The 19,952-nt window shown below is 37.9% G+C and overlaps 7 protein-coding genes across 7 annotated transcripts; 4 read left to right on the top strand and 3 right to left on the bottom strand.

The window, feature by feature from the left end:
* Window positions 1–267: 267 nt before the first annotated feature.
* L201_006647 (uncharacterized protein) lies at window positions 268–3,635 on the top strand (the record flags this gene model as incomplete). The annotated part of the gene is made up of 15 exons (XM_066222366.1): window positions 268–274; window positions 333–482; window positions 544–940; window positions 1,007–1,075; window positions 1,138–1,309; window positions 1,365–1,505; window positions 1,560–1,661; window positions 1,729–1,891; window positions 1,943–2,018; window positions 2,073–2,158; window positions 2,219–2,430; window positions 2,487–2,669; window positions 2,733–2,963; window positions 3,029–3,376; window positions 3,465–3,635. 15 exons carry the CDS (start codon window positions 268–270, stop codon window positions 3,633–3,635), a joined length of 2,508 nt encoding a protein of 835 aa, XP_066078463.1.
* A 486-nt stretch (window positions 3,636–4,121) lies between these two features.
* Window positions 4,122–6,748, bottom strand: L201_006646 (hydroxyethylthiazole kinase; the record flags this gene model as incomplete). The annotated part of the gene is made up of 12 exons (XM_066222365.1): window positions 4,122–4,272; window positions 4,394–4,634; window positions 4,770–4,928; window positions 5,013–5,134; window positions 5,199–5,332; window positions 5,460–5,785; window positions 5,873–6,139; window positions 6,209–6,260; window positions 6,327–6,368; window positions 6,457–6,516; window positions 6,578–6,601; window positions 6,680–6,748. 12 exons carry the CDS (start codon window positions 6,746–6,748, stop codon window positions 4,122–4,124), a joined length of 1,647 nt encoding a protein of 548 aa, XP_066078462.1.
* Window positions 6,749–7,160: 412 nt separating this feature from the next.
* Window positions 7,161–8,739, bottom strand: L201_006645 (uncharacterized protein; the record flags this gene model as incomplete). The annotated part of the gene is made up of 8 exons (XM_066222364.1): window positions 7,161–7,504; window positions 7,578–7,730; window positions 7,805–7,889; window positions 7,951–8,013; window positions 8,080–8,114; window positions 8,180–8,302; window positions 8,367–8,440; window positions 8,555–8,739. The coding sequence occupies 8 exons, from the start codon at window positions 8,737–8,739 to the stop codon at window positions 7,161–7,163; spliced, it is 1,062 nt and encodes a 353-aa protein (XP_066078461.1).
* A 904-nt stretch (window positions 8,740–9,643) lies between these two features.
* L201_006644 (uncharacterized protein) lies at window positions 9,644–9,946 on the top strand (the record flags this gene model as incomplete). Its single annotated transcript, XM_066222363.1, has 1 exon — window positions 9,644–9,946. The coding sequence occupies one exon, from the start codon at window positions 9,644–9,646 to the stop codon at window positions 9,944–9,946; it is 303 nt and encodes a 100-aa protein (XP_066078460.1).
* Window positions 9,947–10,531: 585 nt separating this feature from the next.
* On the bottom strand, window positions 10,532–12,666 carry L201_006643 (uncharacterized protein; the record flags this gene model as incomplete). The annotated part of the gene is made up of 13 exons (XM_066222362.1): window positions 10,532–10,782; window positions 10,859–10,935; window positions 10,998–11,048; window positions 11,106–11,186; window positions 11,250–11,293; window positions 11,360–11,436; window positions 11,513–11,681; window positions 11,738–11,857; window positions 11,917–11,971; window positions 12,058–12,091; window positions 12,175–12,211; window positions 12,307–12,365; window positions 12,465–12,666. The coding sequence occupies 13 exons, from the start codon at window positions 12,664–12,666 to the stop codon at window positions 10,532–10,534; spliced, it is 1,257 nt and encodes a 418-aa protein (XP_066078459.1).
* An 878-nt stretch (window positions 12,667–13,544) lies between these two features.
* L201_006642 (uncharacterized protein) lies at window positions 13,545–16,595 on the top strand (the record flags this gene model as incomplete). Its single annotated transcript, XM_066222361.1, has 10 exons — window positions 13,545–13,616; window positions 13,699–14,042; window positions 14,108–14,383; window positions 14,456–14,702; window positions 14,773–14,887; window positions 14,938–15,043; window positions 15,102–15,435; window positions 15,491–15,985; window positions 16,060–16,409; window positions 16,499–16,595. The coding sequence occupies 10 exons, from the start codon at window positions 13,545–13,547 to the stop codon at window positions 16,593–16,595; spliced, it is 2,436 nt and encodes an 811-aa protein (XP_066078458.1).
* Window positions 16,596–18,213: 1,618 nt separating this feature from the next.
* On the top strand, window positions 18,214–19,862 carry L201_006641 (uncharacterized protein; the record flags this gene model as incomplete). The annotated part of the gene is made up of 7 exons (XM_066222360.1): window positions 18,214–18,319; window positions 18,548–18,613; window positions 18,714–18,735; window positions 18,857–18,920; window positions 19,030–19,252; window positions 19,348–19,463; window positions 19,545–19,862. 7 exons carry the CDS (start codon window positions 18,214–18,216, stop codon window positions 19,860–19,862), a joined length of 915 nt encoding a protein of 304 aa, XP_066078457.1.
* Between the last annotated feature and the right edge of the window lie 90 nt (window positions 19,863–19,952).

The following is a 19,952-nucleotide window of genomic DNA, read 5'->3' as shown; positions in this document are numbered from 1 at the left end:
AAGGTTCAACTACAGTATTCTGAAAGGTCAAGTGTGTAATCTGTATAAATCTATATATTCCCTCCATTTACTCTGCTATCCCACGTGGGAGCTAGGGATCGAGGCTTGACGCGTCTGGGTTGATGTCACGGATGCGATGATTGTGGAACATTACGAGTTTTGACTTCTGTCTTGATGATGGTTATTTCGATCTTGCATTACAGGTTGCACCCGTATATTGCACCATTGTTCTCTTATAGACATCATACTTACCATCAATAACACAGAATGAGCGGTGAGTCAGCTGATAATCTATTATGTCCTCCCGTTTAGCTGATCAAAACTTCTTCTAGGTCTGCAAACGAAAGACAATATCGTTAAGAAGAAAAAGCGCATCGTGCAGTCTGATGACGAGGAAGAACTTGAATCGCCCGTAAATGGTTCTTCTTCTTCTTCAAAAACGAAAACAAACAGCTCGCAACCTGAGAAACAATCAAAGAAAGGTCAGCTAAATCATCACATTCGTCCATGGATTTAAAGCTGATCTTTTGCCCATTTGGACAGAATCATCACCACCACACAAGAAACCCAAAACCTCGAACCCATCACCAGAAAAAATAGCTTCTATATTCGCTGCTCCCACTAAGAAGAATGATAAGCCAGAATCATCCTCTGAACCTTCCAAAACAAATTCATTATTATCAACCACGACGATAAAAGAAGAAAAGAGGGAAAAGGATAGCGGGAAGGGGAAGGAAAAGAGTAAATCGAATGGAAAAGAAACAAAACCAGTGGCATCAATATTTGCTAAACCCCCTCCTAAAGCTTCTTCTTCAAAATTGAAAGATGAAGAACCAGAAGAGAAGGAAAGAGGAAGTCCGACAAATGATGATGAAGGTGAAGAAGAATTAGAAGATGAAGATATTGAAGATGAACAAGAGGAACAAGCTGCTGTTAAATTGTATGTCAGCTTCCCCAATACACCTATCGCAACAGAATGTAGTAAGCTGACGTGATATTATGGTAGAGCCTCGATATTTACCAAAAATCATAAATCTGTTCCTGTAGCTGACAAAGGTTGGAAGGACGGTGAAGCGTGAGCTGCAAGGGGCTTGTGAATTACATTTGCCATAACAAGCTGACTTCTACTCAATATAGGGTACCTTATGCAGCCTTAGTATCGACATTCGAGAAGATAGAAGCCACAACGAAACGTCTAGAAATTCTCGAACTCTTAACTCAATTCTTCCTGGTAGTAGCAAGAAGAGATACAGCAAAAGTAGCCAAAGATTCTAATCTGCTCAAAGTAGTTTACCTGTGTATCAATAGAGTAAGCTAACTTGTACAGAGTCTGGTATAAGGATTAGCTTACAGTATAATCCTAGCTATGTCCCGATTATATGGGTATCGAACTTGGTATAGGAGAAACGCTGTTGATTAAGGCTATAGCAGAAAGTACAGGTAGAGCAACAACCAAAATCAAAGAGGATCTGAGGAAAGAAGGTGATTTAGGAAAAGTAGCTATGGTAAGTAAACTGATTAAGATGCAACCAATCTTTTGCTTATCTCTGGGTCGGCAGAATTCGAGGAATACCCAACCCACAATGTTCAAGCCAAAAGCTTTGACTGTACCATATGTTTTCCAAAATCTTACAGATATAGCAAAAGCAAGTGGTAACGCTGTGAGTCGTCTTTGCAGGCTAATACGGCCATTAGCTTATATCAATTGATGATCTTGCCATCCCTTAGTCACAAGCAAAGAAAGTTGGAATCATAAAAAAACTTGTAGCTGCTTGTCAAGGGAATGAAGCAAAGTTTATCGTTCGATCATTAGAAGGCAAATTGCGAATAGGTCTAGCGGATAAAACACTTGTAGTTGCTCTCGCTCATGCGATAGTGTTGAAAGGAATGGGTAAGTCAGCTGTTTGGCTCGTGTAAGTTCCCAGCTGATGAAAGAATATAGATTCAAAGAAATTTCCCCATGACAAATTGGCTTCTAAATTGGAGGAAGGTGCAGAAATAGTGAAATCTGTTTTTAGGTAGGTTAGCTGGATCAATATGGAGATCCATCATATAACTGATCAATTTTTTAGTGAATTACCAAATTGGGATCTGGTTGTGCCAGCATTATTGGAAGGAGGTGTAGAAGGCCTGAAAGAGCGATGTAAACTTACGCCAGGTCAGCTTTTTTGATCTCCAGAACCATTACCGAGATGTTCAGCTGACATAATTGTTATAGGTGTACCGCTTAAACCTATGTTGGCTAAACCTACCAAAGCTATTGGAGAAGTACTTGATAGATTCGAAGGGAAAGAATTCACGTGTGAATACAAATATGATGGTGAAAGAGCACAAGTCCATTTGCTGGAAGATGGCAGTATAGCTGTATTTAGTCGAAATTCTGAAAATATGAGTGCGAAATATCCTGATCTAGTAGAACAGGTTCCAAGGGTAAGCTGCCCATCCTCGGTCTCGCGAAATTGCAGCTGACAATTGAAACTTATCAGGCAATCAAATCCTCTGTCAAATCGTTCGTCATCGATGCTGAAGCAGTAGCATTCGATCTTGAGACCAAAAAGATACTGCCTTTCCAGGATTTAAGTAGGAGGAAAAGGAAAGATGTTAGAGCGGAAGATATCACTGTCAGAGTGCATCTCTTTGCTTTTGACTTGTTGTATCTTAACGGAGAAGTGAGAATCAGCTGTTCATCTCCCGCTTCTTGGAGAATCAAGCTGATATACCATTCCCCTTAGTCACTTCTGACCAAGGAGCTCAAGGAACGTCGAGCACTCTTGCAAGAACACTTTCAACCGGTCGAGTCAGAATTTGCATTTGCCAAATCTTCTGACGGTCATTCAACTGAAGAGATTGCAGCATTCCTAGAGGAGAGTGTGAAAGATGGATGTGAAGGTTTAATGGTTAAAATGTTGACCACTACAAATTCAACTTATGAACCTAGTAGAAGAAGTATGAATTGGTTGAAAGTGAGTTTTAGCTGATGAAAGAGTGATAATAGGTCTACCAGCTAATTTTTGATTTGTGTTATTAGTTAAAGAAAGATTATTTATCTGGAGTAGGAGATTCATTAGATTTAGTTGTAGTTGGAGGATATTATGGTAAAGGCAAAAGAACAAATGTTTATGGTGCATTCTTATTAGCGTGTTATGATCAAGATTCCGAAAATTTCCAAACTATATGTAAAATTGGTACAGGATTTTCTGATGAATTCCTTATTGATTCATATAAACTTTTAAATCCGTTAGAATTAGAAGTTGTCAGAAATGATATTGAAGTTGGTCAAGCAAAACCTGATATTTGGTTTGAACCTAAAATCGTTTGGGAAGTTTTGACAGCTGATTTAAGTTTGTCTCCTGTTTATGCTGCCGCACATGGTTTAGTAAGTTGTCTTCCCTTCTCTTAACATTTGATTGGTTCTATATAAAAAGCATAACATTGATGATGATTTGACCTTGAAATGTTTATAGGTCGATTCAAGAGGTATCTCATTACGTTTTCCAAGATTTATCAAAATCAGAGATGATAAATCTGCAGATGAAGCTACTTCCTCAGAACAAGTTTCAGAATTTTATCAAAGACAAGTTACAGCTGGAGGTGGTAAGAAAGCTGGTGCCGGTGGTGATGACGATTTTTGGTAGATTGAATGATCTGTCTATACCGTACTTTATACTTTGCATCTTGTTTATTGTAGTCTGCAATTCAATCGTATTTTGCAATTGAATTTGTCAATTTAGCACTTTTATACTGTTCACAATCATTCGATCGTTCATACAAATCTTCATGCAACATGTAAAGACTATAATGTACGGTTTTTGGCTTTACTTTATGATCACAAATCTTCTTCAGTCGCCTGACGACATAATTCCAAATTATTCTGGTACACGATAGCGAAGAATCGAGAAGTATTTTCACGTTGCAATTTCTTGAACCATTTCAAAAATCTTCTACAATACTGAAATGGAAAAGAGCACATCGAGAATGATTTTTGCAAATATGACATAAAATCTTGATATACCATACAATCGACATCCGATGTATGCATCCGTATGAACACAATAAAACGACGAAAGTATCAATATGACAGTCCAGTATACAAAGTCCAGAACCTCTTATTTACTCCAGGGCTAATATCTAATTTCGATTTTAGCTCTTTGACTGATTGTTTCTGGTGTTAAGTTATACAATTCATCAATCAAAGCTGACCTGAAAGTTCCTGGACCTTTTACATCTGATCTTTCAGCTGCGATTTCAGAAGCTACAGTATAAACGAGAATACTATAGTAAAAGGTGTTCGGATAGAATTAGCACACACGCTCTCATAGATCTCAAAAAGGCAAACCTCAAGTGAGGTTAATAACAGATGATCAACCTTGAACATTATAAACTCCAAGCTTACCCAGCTATAGCACCTAATAACATATCACCTTGAACCAATTGAGATTTATTTTCGAATAATTCTTCGTTATTCTTATTTAGGTAGTCTATCTTTGATGCAGCTGAAAAACATGCAATCAAAGTTCCAGCTTGACATCCTGATCCAGTAATTTTTTCTAAATAATGTGATCCATTAGACAACTTGATAACTAGATTACCATCTGATATATAATCTTCCGGTCCTGTTAAAACGATTATAGCGGCTAAAAACAATCACCCAGAAAAAAGAGCATCATTGAAGTGTCAGCGAACGGATCGATCAAGGTAACAGCTAAAGCGAAATTGCTTCTTGGCTTCCCTCATGAACATAAATAAGGTCAATAATATCAAAAGCTTACCTCTCTTTTTGGCTAACTGTTTGACGATAGATCCAGGATCTTTAAATCCTGATCCAGCTGCATCGACACCTCTACTTGCAACTTCGGATGATTCGGCCATAGCTCCAATTTCAGCTGCGTTCCCTTTAATAACGGTAGGTTGCCAGTGTGCAAGAAGTTCTAATTGTTCAGTAGTAGGAGAAATTCGTTAGTCAGCCTAAGATACATGCTTGCAACTAGCTCGTCTACTAGGCGCTTGCTTACCTTGAGCTGTTTCACGCCTGAAGGAAGTCGCTCCAACAGCTACGGGATCGAATATCAGTGGTTTCTTATTGACATTCGCTTGTCGACCTGCAACCTGCATTCCTTCTTTATCGTCGATTGTTCTATAGTAGGTACATTGTAAAGTCAGCTGATAATTCAATATGACCGTCACTTGATATAATTCACCCAAAATTGATGAGACAAGCTCCAATAGCAGGGCTTAAATCGTATACATCTCTAGGGTTCGTTGACATGATCGGTGAAGCGCCAACAGCGAGAGTTACATTGGCTGAATCATTCATGACGACCTTATTTGTTAGCTGTGAAAGTATGGAGACGATGTTTAGCATTATGATTCTATACTTCAGCAACTCTTACATATATATTACAGCATATTCTGAAATAATTCTTTTCTCGAAATACCTGTAAGACAAAAATTCGACTTACTTGATTTATAAGAGGAGTTTCATCTTTCAATACATTCATCAAATCTTCGACTCTTTTAATTAAATAATCATTTGTGAATTCATTCTTATTTCTATGTTCAATGACAAAAGGTGAATCGAAGACACCACCTTTGACTTGATATTGATTTAAAGATTTTCTTGCTCTTTTAAAAGAATCTACGATTTCTCTCAAATTTGATGCGGATTCTCTTGGATTTTTAGATGATACTATATCTGATATGATTGCGATTCCATCTAAAGAATTTGAATATTTTGGTGAAATTGATCCATGTAATAATTGTGGTAAATTAGGTAAATGGATACCACCTATTCCAATGAAAAACCATCAGATTATGGTCAGTATAATTGACAAACAATGCCATATAGTCATTTATTAGTTGACTCTTTACTCACCAATGGCAACAGCTTGAACACCAGTATCATGTAATAAATCTAAAATTTCACCTGTACCATCAGGACCTAAACATTTTCTACCTTTTGTATCTTTTGATTCAGTTCTCCAGACTGTACCTATACCAATATAATCTGCTTTTTGCTCAATAGCTCTTTTACATTCATTTAGATTTCTAACCGATAATCCAATTATCGCATCTGGTCCGATTAATTGTCTGGCTAATGGTAATGGACAATCTGTTTGTCCAATATGAATACCGGCGGTACCTATCCAAATGAGAATCAAGCTCAATCAGCGTGAATCACCAATTAGCAGGTATCAACGAGAATGCTTACCGACGGCAAGATGAACATCGATTCTATCATTAATTAGGACAGGTACATTGTACTAGATAGAATCACAGGTCAATCACCAATTAAAATATTTGGTTTTCACAGTAAATTGACGGCATACCTTATCACAAATTTGCTTAGTACGTCTAGCAACTTCGATGAACTGAAGACAAAGAAGAGGACGTCGTTAATTAGTTTTATCGCATAAGAGAAATACTGCAATACTGTTTCTCGTTATGAGTATTACTTACCTCTCCAGTATCAGCATTTTTCTCTCTGACCTGAACAAGAGTTACACCACCTTGAAGAGACTACGTATCATACATTAAATCAGTTATCGAAATTCATTAACCTGATATTGAACCGACTTACCTCCTCGAGGGATTCATAGTAATCCTGATAAACAAGGCAATTAGCATGTTGTCGTATGGTTCAATTGTAGAATGTAAAGGAGTAGGGAGGGTTTTCACACACTTTCCCAGGAGGAAGAAGTTCTCTTCCCGTAACTAAATAGATCGAATAATCAAGTTGTATTCTTGGCATCGTGTGAGAGCCTTCTATCGATATTCAATTCAATCGCTAATGTCGTGGTATGAGTAAATAAGAGACAGTTTTTATCTTTAAATTATCATGGAGATGAACATTATATTGTATACTAAGTGTTACATCCGTAAAATCATGCTTCTTATCCGCCCGTGCCTGAATTATTACCCCGGAGCTGAATTTCACATCCGTCCCCCCATTATTGCATACGAGCATAAAAATTGTAGCTGAGAATGCTGAATTATGTGTCAAGCATATGGAATCTAGTAGTACAGGTCCATATAATTTTGTGAATATATCTGTAACAGTGGATACCAAAAATTTTGCGATGTATCTTCTGTATGATTAGAACACCCATAACCTTCGATCATAACCTTTAACAATTCCCACTTCCTGCATATATGGAGATCGTTTACAACACCAATCCCATACCTAATATAACTATCCCAGCTAACCCCGCACCTGCTACCAAAGCTTGACCAGGTATACTTTTAACGCTGACACTGCCTGACGTCGATCCTGAGCTTGAGCCCGAAGGCGCAGAACTTGTCGAGCTTGAAGTTAAACTTGCGCTCGTTCCGCTACTTGTAGCTGAAGCACCGTTGGAAGAAGATGAAGTTGTACCAGTGACCGTTGAAGATGAATTTCCATTTCCATTCCCTACTATTCCAACTCCATAGGCTTTGGTTGATGCTCCATCTAAAGCCCATTTTAATCCCGACATGACGTGATTTATGTATGTTTCATTCTGCCATGCTAAATTATTGAAGTGGGTGATCAGCTGATGGAGGGCAATGAAGGGCATTATATGGTGATTGAGGACACATACTAGAATTCAGATGACCTAAGGAAGTATAAAATGATCTGCCGGCTTTATCAACGCCTGAACCTAAAGGTTGAGCAGATAGTGGTGCTTCAATGTACCACGCTATAGGATGTGGATCACCCATTGGTGGATAATTTCCTGTTGATGTTCCGTTATCTATAACGGGGTACAAGTCTCAGCTATCGACTCAACGAAGTTTTTGGCACATGCATGGAATCTACAGTACTTACTGACGTAGCTCGATTCATCAACTGACATAAGTACTACAGCACCATTATCTCTGGGATTTGATCGGAAGTGATATACCTCTTCTTGCTATATTGAAGGACTGTTAGTATCGTATACGTAAAGAGAATATCTGAAGACAACAACTTACGAAAGACCACCGGTCAGGTACATTAGCTGTAGCAGGATGAGTAGTATTTAATCTTGTGAACGTCTGCGAATGATGAGATATCAGCTTATATGCACGAGTATAGATATATAGGTTGAATATTGCACATACAGCATCTTGTATAGGTGGATGGTAATCAAAAAAGGCTATAAAACGTTACAGACATAAGCGAACAGAGTTTCTCTCGGAGCGGACAGATTAGCCAGCTCACCTCCTACAGCTTGTTCATAATTCTCATCGTTAAACAAACATGCTGACCCTGCATGTACACCTGTATATACACCTCCAGATTGGAAGAACGTTTTCAAAGCTGCTTGACCTGCGTCATCGAGGACTGGGAACCGATCAAGGATGACTCAACAAATGTTGATTCATTTGAGTACATGAAAGGAGCATACCTTCATCAGAGTTAGAAACGAACATAACACCATCAAAAGTTGATAAGGTGTCATTTGTGAACAGGCTCATATCCCTATCGAACAGATAATAAAGGTTTTAGTGCGCAATGACAATATTCGAAAGACAATTCGCGATTCTCGCAGTTGACATGTTGAAGAGAGTGAGAGAATAGTCTACAGTTACTCACTCCGAAAATTGAAACTCTACACCGTATTTCTGAGCATTTTGACCTAAAACTTCGATAGCCGTAGGTATGGAATCATGTCTATATCCAGCTGTAGCTGTATATACTAAAACCTTTGGTGTAGATTGTGCTTGCACCTGTGACATTACAGCTATTGTATAAGCCAGTATCGCTTTCTTGCTCCACATTCTGTTGTACGTTGCTGAAAATAACTTGTCCTATCTATGAATGATAAGGGGGTATAGAGAAATACAGGTACTAGTCTATCGACATAGAATGTTAATTTAGCGGTAGTTAGGCTAATAATTTATTGCGGCTTATTGCCAAGAATTGATAATTAGAAAAGGTAAACAACGTGATTTTGGGATGACGTAATCCCCCGGAGGATAGCTTTAATTCATGCTTGATTTCGTTTTGGTCGAAGAATAATGCATGCATGCATGTAATACTTTCACAATAAATAGTTCACCATTATACATACGACTTGTAAACCCCAAAGATGGTGAATAAGATGTATGGCACGGTAAAAGGTTTAGCTGGTAGTAGGAGTGTTGTCCTTCTCCGCATCTCCTCTCTCTCCTCCTCTCGCTCCTCGCACACGCCCTTCCCCGCTCCTTTATGATACCTCATCACTCAACTTGACTATCGAAGTTACCGCTGCCGTATCGCTCGTTTCGAATGATCGTTGGAAGATTAGAAGATTAGACCTCACATATTTAGCTGAATCACTGGCTGCTACTTACTATTTTCATATTGGTCCGAATAACCATTACATCCTTTATCTACCAAACTTATATCATACTTATACCTTATTCACATGCATTCGTTCGGATTCAACTCTATAATAGGTCAATATCAATCCAAACATTTGTATACCAAAAGGTGATTCGAATGGGAATCATCCTGTCTGTACTACGCAAACCATCAAGATCATCGAAACCTTCGATATTAAGGACTAAATCAAACCCCATTAAACCAGTAGTTATCTCTCATCCGTATGCACTTCAACCACATAGCTATTCTCATGATACACAATCAAGACATGATAACAACAGCAGCTGTCATGATTCGTCCAACCGTAACCGGCTATCAATGCACAATAGAAGCTTTAAATCAATCAATATAAAACGAAGTTTATCAATCTCTCATAAACAATTCAAAATCGATAGTAATGTTGAAGAAGAAGAAGATGGGTTTAGAAGATTATTATCACTTTCACCGAATCCAGATTCAACTTTCAGAGATGGCGATAAGCAACATCCGGAAAAGACCACTGCCAAGCAGGTGTTAAGGAAAGTACATAAAGTAGAAGGTGATTGGGATTTAGTCAGACAAGGTGATTTAGATGGCTATAAACATAGTGTGAACGTAATACGAAATCCGGATACAGTCTAGGTGTAAATTGGTCGATGAATTAGCACAATGTATAACTGTATATATATTATATCATTTTTCCTTGATGTGCTGTTTAATCGGATAACGAGGATTATAAGTTCAATTACTGTTTCATCGATGAGAGCTTTCACGGTGGAAGGGAAACTGGATCTCAAGCTGACGCCTCTGAAGAACCCAAATTACAACCTCCCCATCTGTAGCGACCAAATAAGACGAACGAGAAGTAGTTTAAAAATCTATCGATAAAAACCAATGTATGTTTCGCTAGATATCCAGGGTGCCCATCAAGCCCATACTGTACATGATTTGTAGTTGAAGATGACTACCTAAGGGATCTAGATGAGAACAAATCTGAGACACCGATGAAGGGGATATCATTTTTTCAGATTTGTTAGGTAACGTGATGTACAAGCTGGTAAATACCGCATTTGGTTTCGTGATTATACAGTTTCATGCAGCAGAGGATACCATCCTACTAGAAGAAGCTAAAGATAACAAAGAAGAGTGCCGAAAAAAAGAGCCAGCTGGAAACCCACGCACCAAATTTGAAATAGAATATAGCAGTATTTCATTTCCTCTGTGTTACTAATCGATCACCAATCTTTCATCTCTACCTTGAAGTTCACCTTCCAGCATAGGTGTATGACCCCCTTCACTATGTTTGTACCTTTCTGTATCTTCCATTTTCTTTTCAAATCTTGCATTTGCAGGTAAACTCCATAAACTAGTCCTATTCTCAGGATTTCTATGGCCGTCGATTAAGCCTTTTCCAAAATCATTCATACAGAGCAAGGAGAGGAAGAAAGTTGCCATCAAAATGATTATGGAGAAAATCGCTAATGATGTAGATTATATCCGTTAATTCAAGTCGGATATCTCTAGTAGTAGTAAAAATTGTTATGGAAAGCTTACAGAAAATCGCCATAGTTATCTTGGTGTTACTGTATAATCCCTGAGTTCTGGGCAACCACAAAGTCGAGAGTTTATATCTAACATCGAAATCAAATCAACGTTAGTCTATATTATTCATTAGAGTATCACAAGTACTCACATGAAGTAAGCGATGCCAGCTACCATCAGGACTAGACATGCAGACATAATTCTAAATATAGTAGTTTGGTCAATTTTGATACAGGCCGGAGGCGTATTACGGACTTACGGCTTGTTTTCTTTTCTCAATGCCCATCCACAACCAAGCATGAAGATTATAATTACTGGGAATGCCACAATAGTGATGATGCTGTCATGATGTCAGCTAGTCCGTGTAGACGTGAAGTGTGCGCTTTATCGTCTGTGAACTTACAACTCGGCTCTTTTTGCATCCCAAGCGGAAGCAAGGATAAGCATCTAGACAGATAGTCAGCTAACATTAGCGTGATACATGCTGTAACAATTATGATTGATATAACTTACAGCGGTGCAGAAAGCTAAGCCGGAAAACAACAACATCTTCAACAAACTGATCATAGTCTGGTAATTCCTATGAGCGCCTTTTTTGACGAGTCCAGTAATTAGCCTTAAACGGTACTTGAGAAGGGATACAATCATCTATATCCGATCGCTTACGTTTGAGTTCTGGTGAAGCACCAACTAGGTGAAAGACCGCCCAGCCGAATTGAGCGTGCACATATCTCATCATGACGCAGAACGCTATAGTGCATAAACCGAAAATGATAGGTGGGACAATCATTAATTTTTCGAGCAGATTGTATAATGAATTAGGACCAGTACAATTCTACATGATAAAGAGCATGATTAGTACGACTGTAGGATAAGTCTCGAAAAGCTTACTTCGAAAGATCCACATCCTCCAGGAACGTTATTCTCCTCTTCTAATGCATTCTTGGTTTGAGGGATCTGTAATATAGAGTATACCAGCATACAAACGTTGAAGAATAGATGCATTATCAGCTGAGGACATGTACTCGGTCAGCTATTCAACCTCGTTTTAACCGTAAGCTGAAACTTACCTGTACTATGTTTCTAGCACGTAATGCGTCAAAGATGTACAACAAGGAGAAGATCCTATTGTTCACGATAACCAGACCTCAGCTTAACCTGAACCTCTTCGCCGAGATACTGACAGTGTGTTATAAATATGCCATACTTACTGAGCCATGATGAAGACTGCCAGGTACACGGGAACTGTCGAATAGTGGACTATATTAGCAAAGGGATATTAGGGCAAGGAGATGTGCGGAATAAGAGGAAACTGAAGGATCACATACCAGTTCGTACTTTCGCGCCTTGGGCTTGAATATGTTCCTAATAAAATCGACAATTCTTAGCAAGCGAACTTTGCGAGAGCGGTTTCGCATCACTTCGAAATTTACTGCAGACACTGGTCGGTGGGGATTTACCTGTACCAAGCCAAATACCGCAAATGCGATACTGCAGATAATCAAAGCTTCAAAGGCAGCTAGATATGAGACATTACAAGTAGTTAGTATTGACTAGACAGATTCTGCATAAGCGACATAGTGGTCACTACGCATAATTAGCCATTCTTTCAACCCACCTACTCCCATGTATACCTTTTCCAACCTGGTTGGTAGAGCATGTCTAGATTTCTGAAGATGATTTTGATACGGGTCCATTTTGATCTTCCTTCTTAATCTATTATAGTTGCTCGGTTTCTCAGAGTTCTCAATATTATCGGTCAAAGGGAGTAATTCTAGAGATACTTCTGAAAAATTTCGATGATTATTATTTAGAGGCATTTGATTGTTGAAACCTCAAAACTGTCTCAATAATCTACGCCAATTCAAATGATGAAAGGATCTTTACTTTTTATACTATGTTCAGGGTTTAGCGAAAGCTATGTATAGAGTACATATGGGCTCGGTGGTGCGGTAGCTTCCTTGTGTTTTGATATAAGATGTATGTATTGTATGATTCGGACAACTATGACGTTTTTGATGTTACACGAAAGGATCTAACTTTTTATGTTTGATGTCTGTGCGATTTCAGTTGTAGGTTTACAGTCAACTCACATCAGATCAGATATAGAGTAGTTCGTTGTAGTTGCCAAAAGCAGAACCGGTCAAACGGTGTGTTTTGAAATTTTCACATGCTATGATACAATATAATCATGCTTCTACAGCTAGATTCCATGACTATGCCAAGCGTGAGATCTACATTTCTGGTTTTAGTATATAAATATAAGAATCTGAAAGAAATTTAGTTCTACAAGATGGTATGTACATGACTTCGTATATCAGCGATCAGTCATAGTTTGAGCTCTATTTCAGATGTGTTCATATGCGTGTCGCACAGCATGATTTAACGCGAAGAAGCTTCCGAGGTAGTCTTATGCATGAGATTTCTTTTACACCCGATTAAAAGTGGACAACCTCCACCGGATACTCGCGGTAAATGATGTGGATTACTTTTCTCCCCTGTCTGACTCACGTGGCAGTATATACAGAAGTGATAATGATATTCAAGCACGGTGTACGGTCAAGTTCCGGTTATTGACTGTTTTGATTTTGATAATTTTCAAAAAAATTCCTTTTCATGACATTTTAGGTGTTTTCATCATTGATTTTGGTTAATTCACAGCATTAGCACGCAAAGCTTGAAGCTCAATCAGATCAAGATGCCTAAATCAAAAGCGTCAAGAGGTATACTCTTGACATCCAATTTACCGCAATTACAAAATTTGATCAAGGTAAGCTAAATAGTAATTTCATTATGAGTCCTGCTTTGAGATACTTTAGCTATTAACCATATTACTTGTTTAACCAATTTAGCGTGATCCAGAAGGTTATAAAGAAGAATTCTTAACGCAATATAATCATTATTTATCCTTGCTAAGATTACAACAAGTCTCATCAGTAACTTCAACATCAACTTCTGCAACAACAGATAAATCCAATGAATTATTTGGTGATTTAATCACATTTATCAGTCAATGTGCACAATGTTATCCTACAGAAACAAAAGAATTACCTTTACAACTCAAAGGATTATTATTAGGTTCAGGATCAGGTTCAAGCTCAGTAGAAAGTGGTCAATCAGTTAAAGGTGATTTGAGGAAAACTGTATTCAAGAATTTAGTGATGTTGAGAAACAAAGAAATTATAGATTCTATAGAGTACGTCCATCTAGCTAAGAAAAATGAATTGACGGCAGTATAGCTGATTTACTGATCCTTTCTAGGTTACTACAAACCCTTCTTCCACTTTTACCCCAGGCACCATCCGCTTTAAGAGGTGTTATCAGAAGTACGATCTTAACAGATATAAAAACATCTAATCAAAAAACCAAAAATCATAGATTAAATAGAGTAGTACAAAGTTTACTATTTGGTATGGTTGAAAGTGGTATGGGCGCAGAAGTAATCGGTGATAAAGGTAAAGGTAAAGGTAAAGAAAAAGGTGGTGAAGCAATGTGGGCTGTAATGATGGTTAAAGAACTTTGGAAAAAGAGTGTTTGGTTAGTAATCGCTTTCATTTCATGTTTGAGTATCAGCTTTTACTGATAGATCTTGTTTTTGTTGGATCATAGGAATGATGCCAAGACAGTATCAATCGTAGCTTTGGCAGCTTTCCATCCAAATGTTAAAGTACAATCAGCAGCATTGCATTTTTTCTTAGGTTCAGATAATGAAGATGCAGATGAAACTGATTCAGATGAAGAAAATATAAGAGAAGCTAGAAGAGGTGTAAAGAAAATGGAACATCGTATGGAAGTTGGTAAAAGTGGTAGAAAGAAGGATAGAATGTTAGCTCAAATGAAGAGGGAAACTAATAAGGTGAGTTGAAAATAATCGGTCCACTTCGAATTTTCGATTAGATCCTGATATATTTGTTATTCAACCATAGAAACGAGCAAAACATGCTGCCGGATTGGGAGCTACCCCTAATTTCCCTGCTTTAGAATTATTGCATGATCCTCAGACTTTTGGAGAGAAATTATATGATAATTTGCACAAACATGGTGAGCTGGATGTCCTCGGAATCGGTAATTCAGCTGACAATCGCGTTTAGACAAAATATATTCGCTTGACCATAAAATCCTTATCATGCAACTGCTCTCACGAGTCATGGGTACACACAAACTCTGTGTTCTCGGTTTCTACAGTTACATCATCAAGTGAGCTATATTTTACACATCCACTCATGATGGTGATAGCTGATTTGAATTATTTCAGATACCTCACCTACCATCAACTCCAAGTCACTCTCATCCTCGTATCTCTTGCTCAGTCAGTGCATGAACTCACGCCGCCTGACGTTCTCACTCCTGTGATAAGGAAATTAGCACAAGAATTTGTTCATCCCGGTGTTGGAGCAGAAGTCATTGCAGCTGGTTTGAATGCTATAAGAGAAGTTTGTAGACGTCAACCATGGTGTATGGAGGAAGATTTACTTAGTGATCTGATTGAATATAGAAAGAGTAAAGATAAGGGTGTGGTTACTGCTTCTAGAGGTTTACTTCAACTATTCAGAGAAGTCAATCCTGGTATGCTCAAGAAACGTGAAAGGGTAAGTTCAGAAAATTGTAGCAGATTACGAAACGTCTCTAACATGTTCATTATAGGGTAAAGCCGCTACCATGGGACTTATCGGAAGTCAAGTATTGGCATATGGACATTCTAAAGATGCTGCAGAAGGTATTGAAGGACTTGAATTATTAGATGAACACTTTGCAAAATTGAGAAAAGAAGCCAATGGTGGTTTAACAGATGAAGATAATTCAGATGTAGATATGGATGACGAAAAAGGCTGGGAAGATTGGGATAGAGAATCCGATAGTGAATCTGAATCTGAAGGTTGGGAAGATGTTTCATCAGGTGATGAAGATATAGATATTTCAGATTCTGATGAAGAAGATGATAAAAAACGTGTTAAACAAGAAAAGAAAGCTGCAAAGAAAAAATCTAAAAGAGCTAAGAAAGGTGGTAAAGATGAAGAAGATAGTGACGATGAAAGTGATGAAGATGAAGATATGGATGATGCAAAATCAGTCGTATCAACTGCTACAACAGCTGTCTCACAAGATACCAAGAAATTATCGTTACTTGCTCAACAGAAGGTGAGTTTGAGTTTGTAAAAGAGATTACATTTCGGTATGACTTATATTAACACAATATTGTTTTCGAAATATAGATCCTAACACCAGCCGATTTCGCATTATTGAATGAATTAAGGTTAAAAGCAGCTAAAGAATTAGCTGAATCTGGTGGTGGATCAGGTGCTAAACGTAAAGCTGCTGCATTAGAATTATCTAAAAGACATGTAGATCAAGATGAATCTGAAAGATTTTTAACTGAATCAGAAATTTTAGGACCAAGAAAAAAAGTAAAAGCAACATGGGAAGAAAAAATGGAATTAGTTAAAAAAGGTAGAGAAGGTAGAGAAAAGTTCGGTTCATTAAAAGGTAAAAAAACAAAATCTACACCATCATCATCAACAAATAGAGAAAAACAAAGAAATAAACCTTTGATGATGGCTGTTCAGTAAGTTTTCATTTCTTCATTTCCCTTCAAGTTTATACTACGATTCTTAGTATAGACTATTATACTGATGATTATTTCCCAACTCTTAGCTCTAACAAAGTAATGCAAAAGAAGAAAGCTTCATTAAGAGATAAACAAATCAAACTTAGAGCTGCTATTGATAAACAAAAGAAACTAAAACATTAGTTAGGGTGTTTTATTTAGGTTTTTTCCTAGCGGATTACATTGTATTCATTAAGTGTTACAACGTGATCTGGGACATGTTCATCTGGAATAGCACCATTTTATGGGCCATTCTCATAGCGGTTCAATTATATTTTCATCAGTCATGTATGTATATACGTAGTCAATTAACTTTTGAATGCATTATGCATACTATCCCAATAAACGCGATGTCTGAAAGAAGGAGAGCAGCATAAAAAGAAAAAAAAAAATTCTTGTTGTTAAAGGTTGAGGCCACCCTCCGCCCATACAGCGCTCTATCATTCTTGGGAGCTTTACAATTATTACTGTACCCTCAACCTCCCGTCCCAGTACAAGTATCTTGAAGTTGATGCCGTCGCCGCCAATGAGAAGATTTTTTTTTTTTAGCCCTTAGTCCATTTATCATGATAATAGCCGTGTCGGGTTGAACCGACTTGAGGGGTATTGAGGATTGAATAATCAGAAGGATTCAACTCGATGATGTACTCTTTGACTCAGCGCTAAGTCATTTTCCATCTTTGAATTGAGAATTTTCTTTTCTTCGAAATCCCCTTCCCGATTATATTACCATTCCGTCTTGTAGATTAAAACCAGAATAGCGGATTGAAAAGATTTTAAAGTAGCTCTAAAACCGATTGATCAGACCACGAGATGAATGTCTCACCTTACATATACGTATGTACTTGAACAAGATGTCGCGTTTTCGCGCATTGAAGACGAATCAAGTGGAAGGATAAGGCTTGACGCGTGTGGTGAGAAAGCAATTATGATAGGTCAACGATCGTATAGGGATACAAACATAATGCATTCAGTGGAGATAACCTAGCTGTCATATCAATAAGTGAGGTAGTTCACTCTTATAGCTGGGAGAAAGATTAGTAACTTGAGAAAATGTAACTATTAACTGACGATATATATCTGGCATTTGCGTTTGAGTGGACAACCTCCACCAGAAAACAAAGATGGGGAACATTAGCTTAACATGACGTGGACTTGTATGCAATTGAGATTGTTATTGAACAAGTGGTGAGTGGCGGAAATCACGTTACAGTCAGGGTGGGTCAAATGATAAATGATAAGGGATGACATAGGGTTGATTGATGGCCCGCCCGCCGTTATAGTTGAGTGCCGAGGGTCCATCTCTTTAGCTAAGTCTCAGCTTATGTTGACAACTTACGACTTGGCTTTACATAGCCCCTCTTAACTGATATCTCTCGACATTAGTCAATCTACCACGGACTCATCTGTGACTTCGAGGTGATCGAGCCAAGGACTAGAATAGTCAAGGAGAATTGATCTCAATACTACCCTACCCAACCCAACCTCCTCTACCTTTGTCTATATATCATACATAAATTCGCCGGGCCGAAACATATAGTCTCAAATATAACATTCTCGCAACTTTCATCGGATTCGTCATAAAAACTTCACGACTTACATATCATAGCTTCTCAACATTTCTACAACCGCTCAACTCGTCACAACCAGTAACTCTCTTTAACACATCAAAAGCACAAGATTACATCAAAATCGATATCATCTACCTTAAAGTAAACTAATAACTATTAAGTTAGGATAACTTATTTGAATATCAATCAAGATGTCTTTAAATCATCATTTACCAAAGAAAATATCTTTAGCACCTAAAAGGCATCATGGATTCCAAGTCTTCTTGTTCATATGTGGTTTCTTGTTACCACCTATCGGTGAGTAACTCTAGACATGAACCTTATGAGATAAGACGAGACATGCCTTCATCGAATCAATTACCAGAGAGGGTATGCTATTGGTCTCTTCCCATAGAGGAGGAGGAAGGGTAAAACACTTTACGAGAAGGCTGTGTCAAACAAAGCAAGATACACGTTTAGTCCCCCTTGTGTCCACTTTGCTTGGCTGCTCCGTACTAACGTTAATATCCTTTCCGATTTTTTTAGCTGTCGCATTCCGTTTTGGTATAGGAACAGATTTCTTCATCAATGTATTCTTATGTATTTGTGGATGTGAGTACACTTTTCTTGTTTTGATCGAACACTATAATTCTTGTTTAATTATCTAGAAATGCTGATTCATGAGTGCCTTGTCTTGTTTCAACTTGCTTAGATTTCCCTTGTCATTTCCACAAGTTAGTTTGAATGATCGCTCTATCCCTGTACTCTACGTACCATAAAGTTGTCATGGGCACCTTGTCAATTCACACTACACAACTTTGCTAATTACTGTCGTTAATGTTTTCCCTCAAATAGTTTCTACATTCAGAATATAAGAAATAATCAGAATAAAGCTCGTACACCTAAATGGGCAATAAAGGTAAGTCTCCTATCTCTCTCGTTTCTCTTCTTATGTCTGTCTTTTCCGGACAACGGGAAGCATAGTTATGCTAGCCAAATATCTGACTTTTCCTGAATGTTATGCGTAGGCGGGATTAGTCGATAATACAGATAGAGAACGAAGAGCTAGAAAATCACAATGGTCTAAGAGATTTGATGAGAGAAATGCACATTCGACACATTTGGATCAAGAACTAGAAGAAGGTGAAGAAGGAACCAATTATAATCCAACCACAATAAATCCAGAAGAAGTTGAAAGAAGACGGAATGAAGGTTTATGGACTGGTGAAGATGAAGAATATTACAATAATGGTAAGTGTTTTAATCCCATTAGTTTCCTGTTTTTCTTCTTCTCGGTAAATGTATGATGATAGTCAGGGATATCTGACAAATTTCGATAAAAATAGATCAAGCACCAAATCAAAAGAACTGGCATTATCCAGCTAATTTCGAAGGTACAGTAGGCGATGGTAGATCTTATAAACGTAATGGACAATCAGGATCATCAGGCGATCGATGGGAGGTAAGTTGGATTCTGGCTACCGGATATCTGTAAAACTGATTGACCAACGTTCTTATTGATTTTCGATTTATAATTTAATAGCGAGCCGCTAGAAGATCATCTAATGCTTCATCATCATCAGCTGGATATCCACCAGCAGCAGCCACAGATGATGATGTACCTGAATGGGGTAAAGATTATGGATCAAAGAGAAGATCATCCAAAAAAGCGAATAAAAAAGTCAATCACACACACGATTGGTCAAATAACCATGAATATGATAATGCTTGGGCAAATCATAACGGTTCAGCAACTAATGTATCAAGTGGAGGAGGACGAGCAAATGGCGGTAGACAAGCTACAACTGCCTCTAATAATGCTGGTGCTAGAGGTGATCCTAATTGGGATCACGAATTCTAAGGCTCAAATCACCTCAGAAGACTCCCTGTTTGATCAATCTTAAGAATGGCTCAGAACAACCGAAATCAGAAGAATTACCAATCATCCTGT

The sequence above is a fragment of the Kwoniella dendrophila genome, chromosome 9 (genome assembly GCF_036810415.1).
Source record: "Kwoniella dendrophila CBS 6074 chromosome 9, complete sequence".
Taxonomy (NCBI): domain Eukaryota; kingdom Fungi; phylum Basidiomycota; class Tremellomycetes; order Tremellales; family Cryptococcaceae; genus Kwoniella; species Kwoniella dendrophila.
Note: the sequence above shows the minus strand (reverse complement) of the source record. Positions and strands in the feature narration are given on the sequence as shown.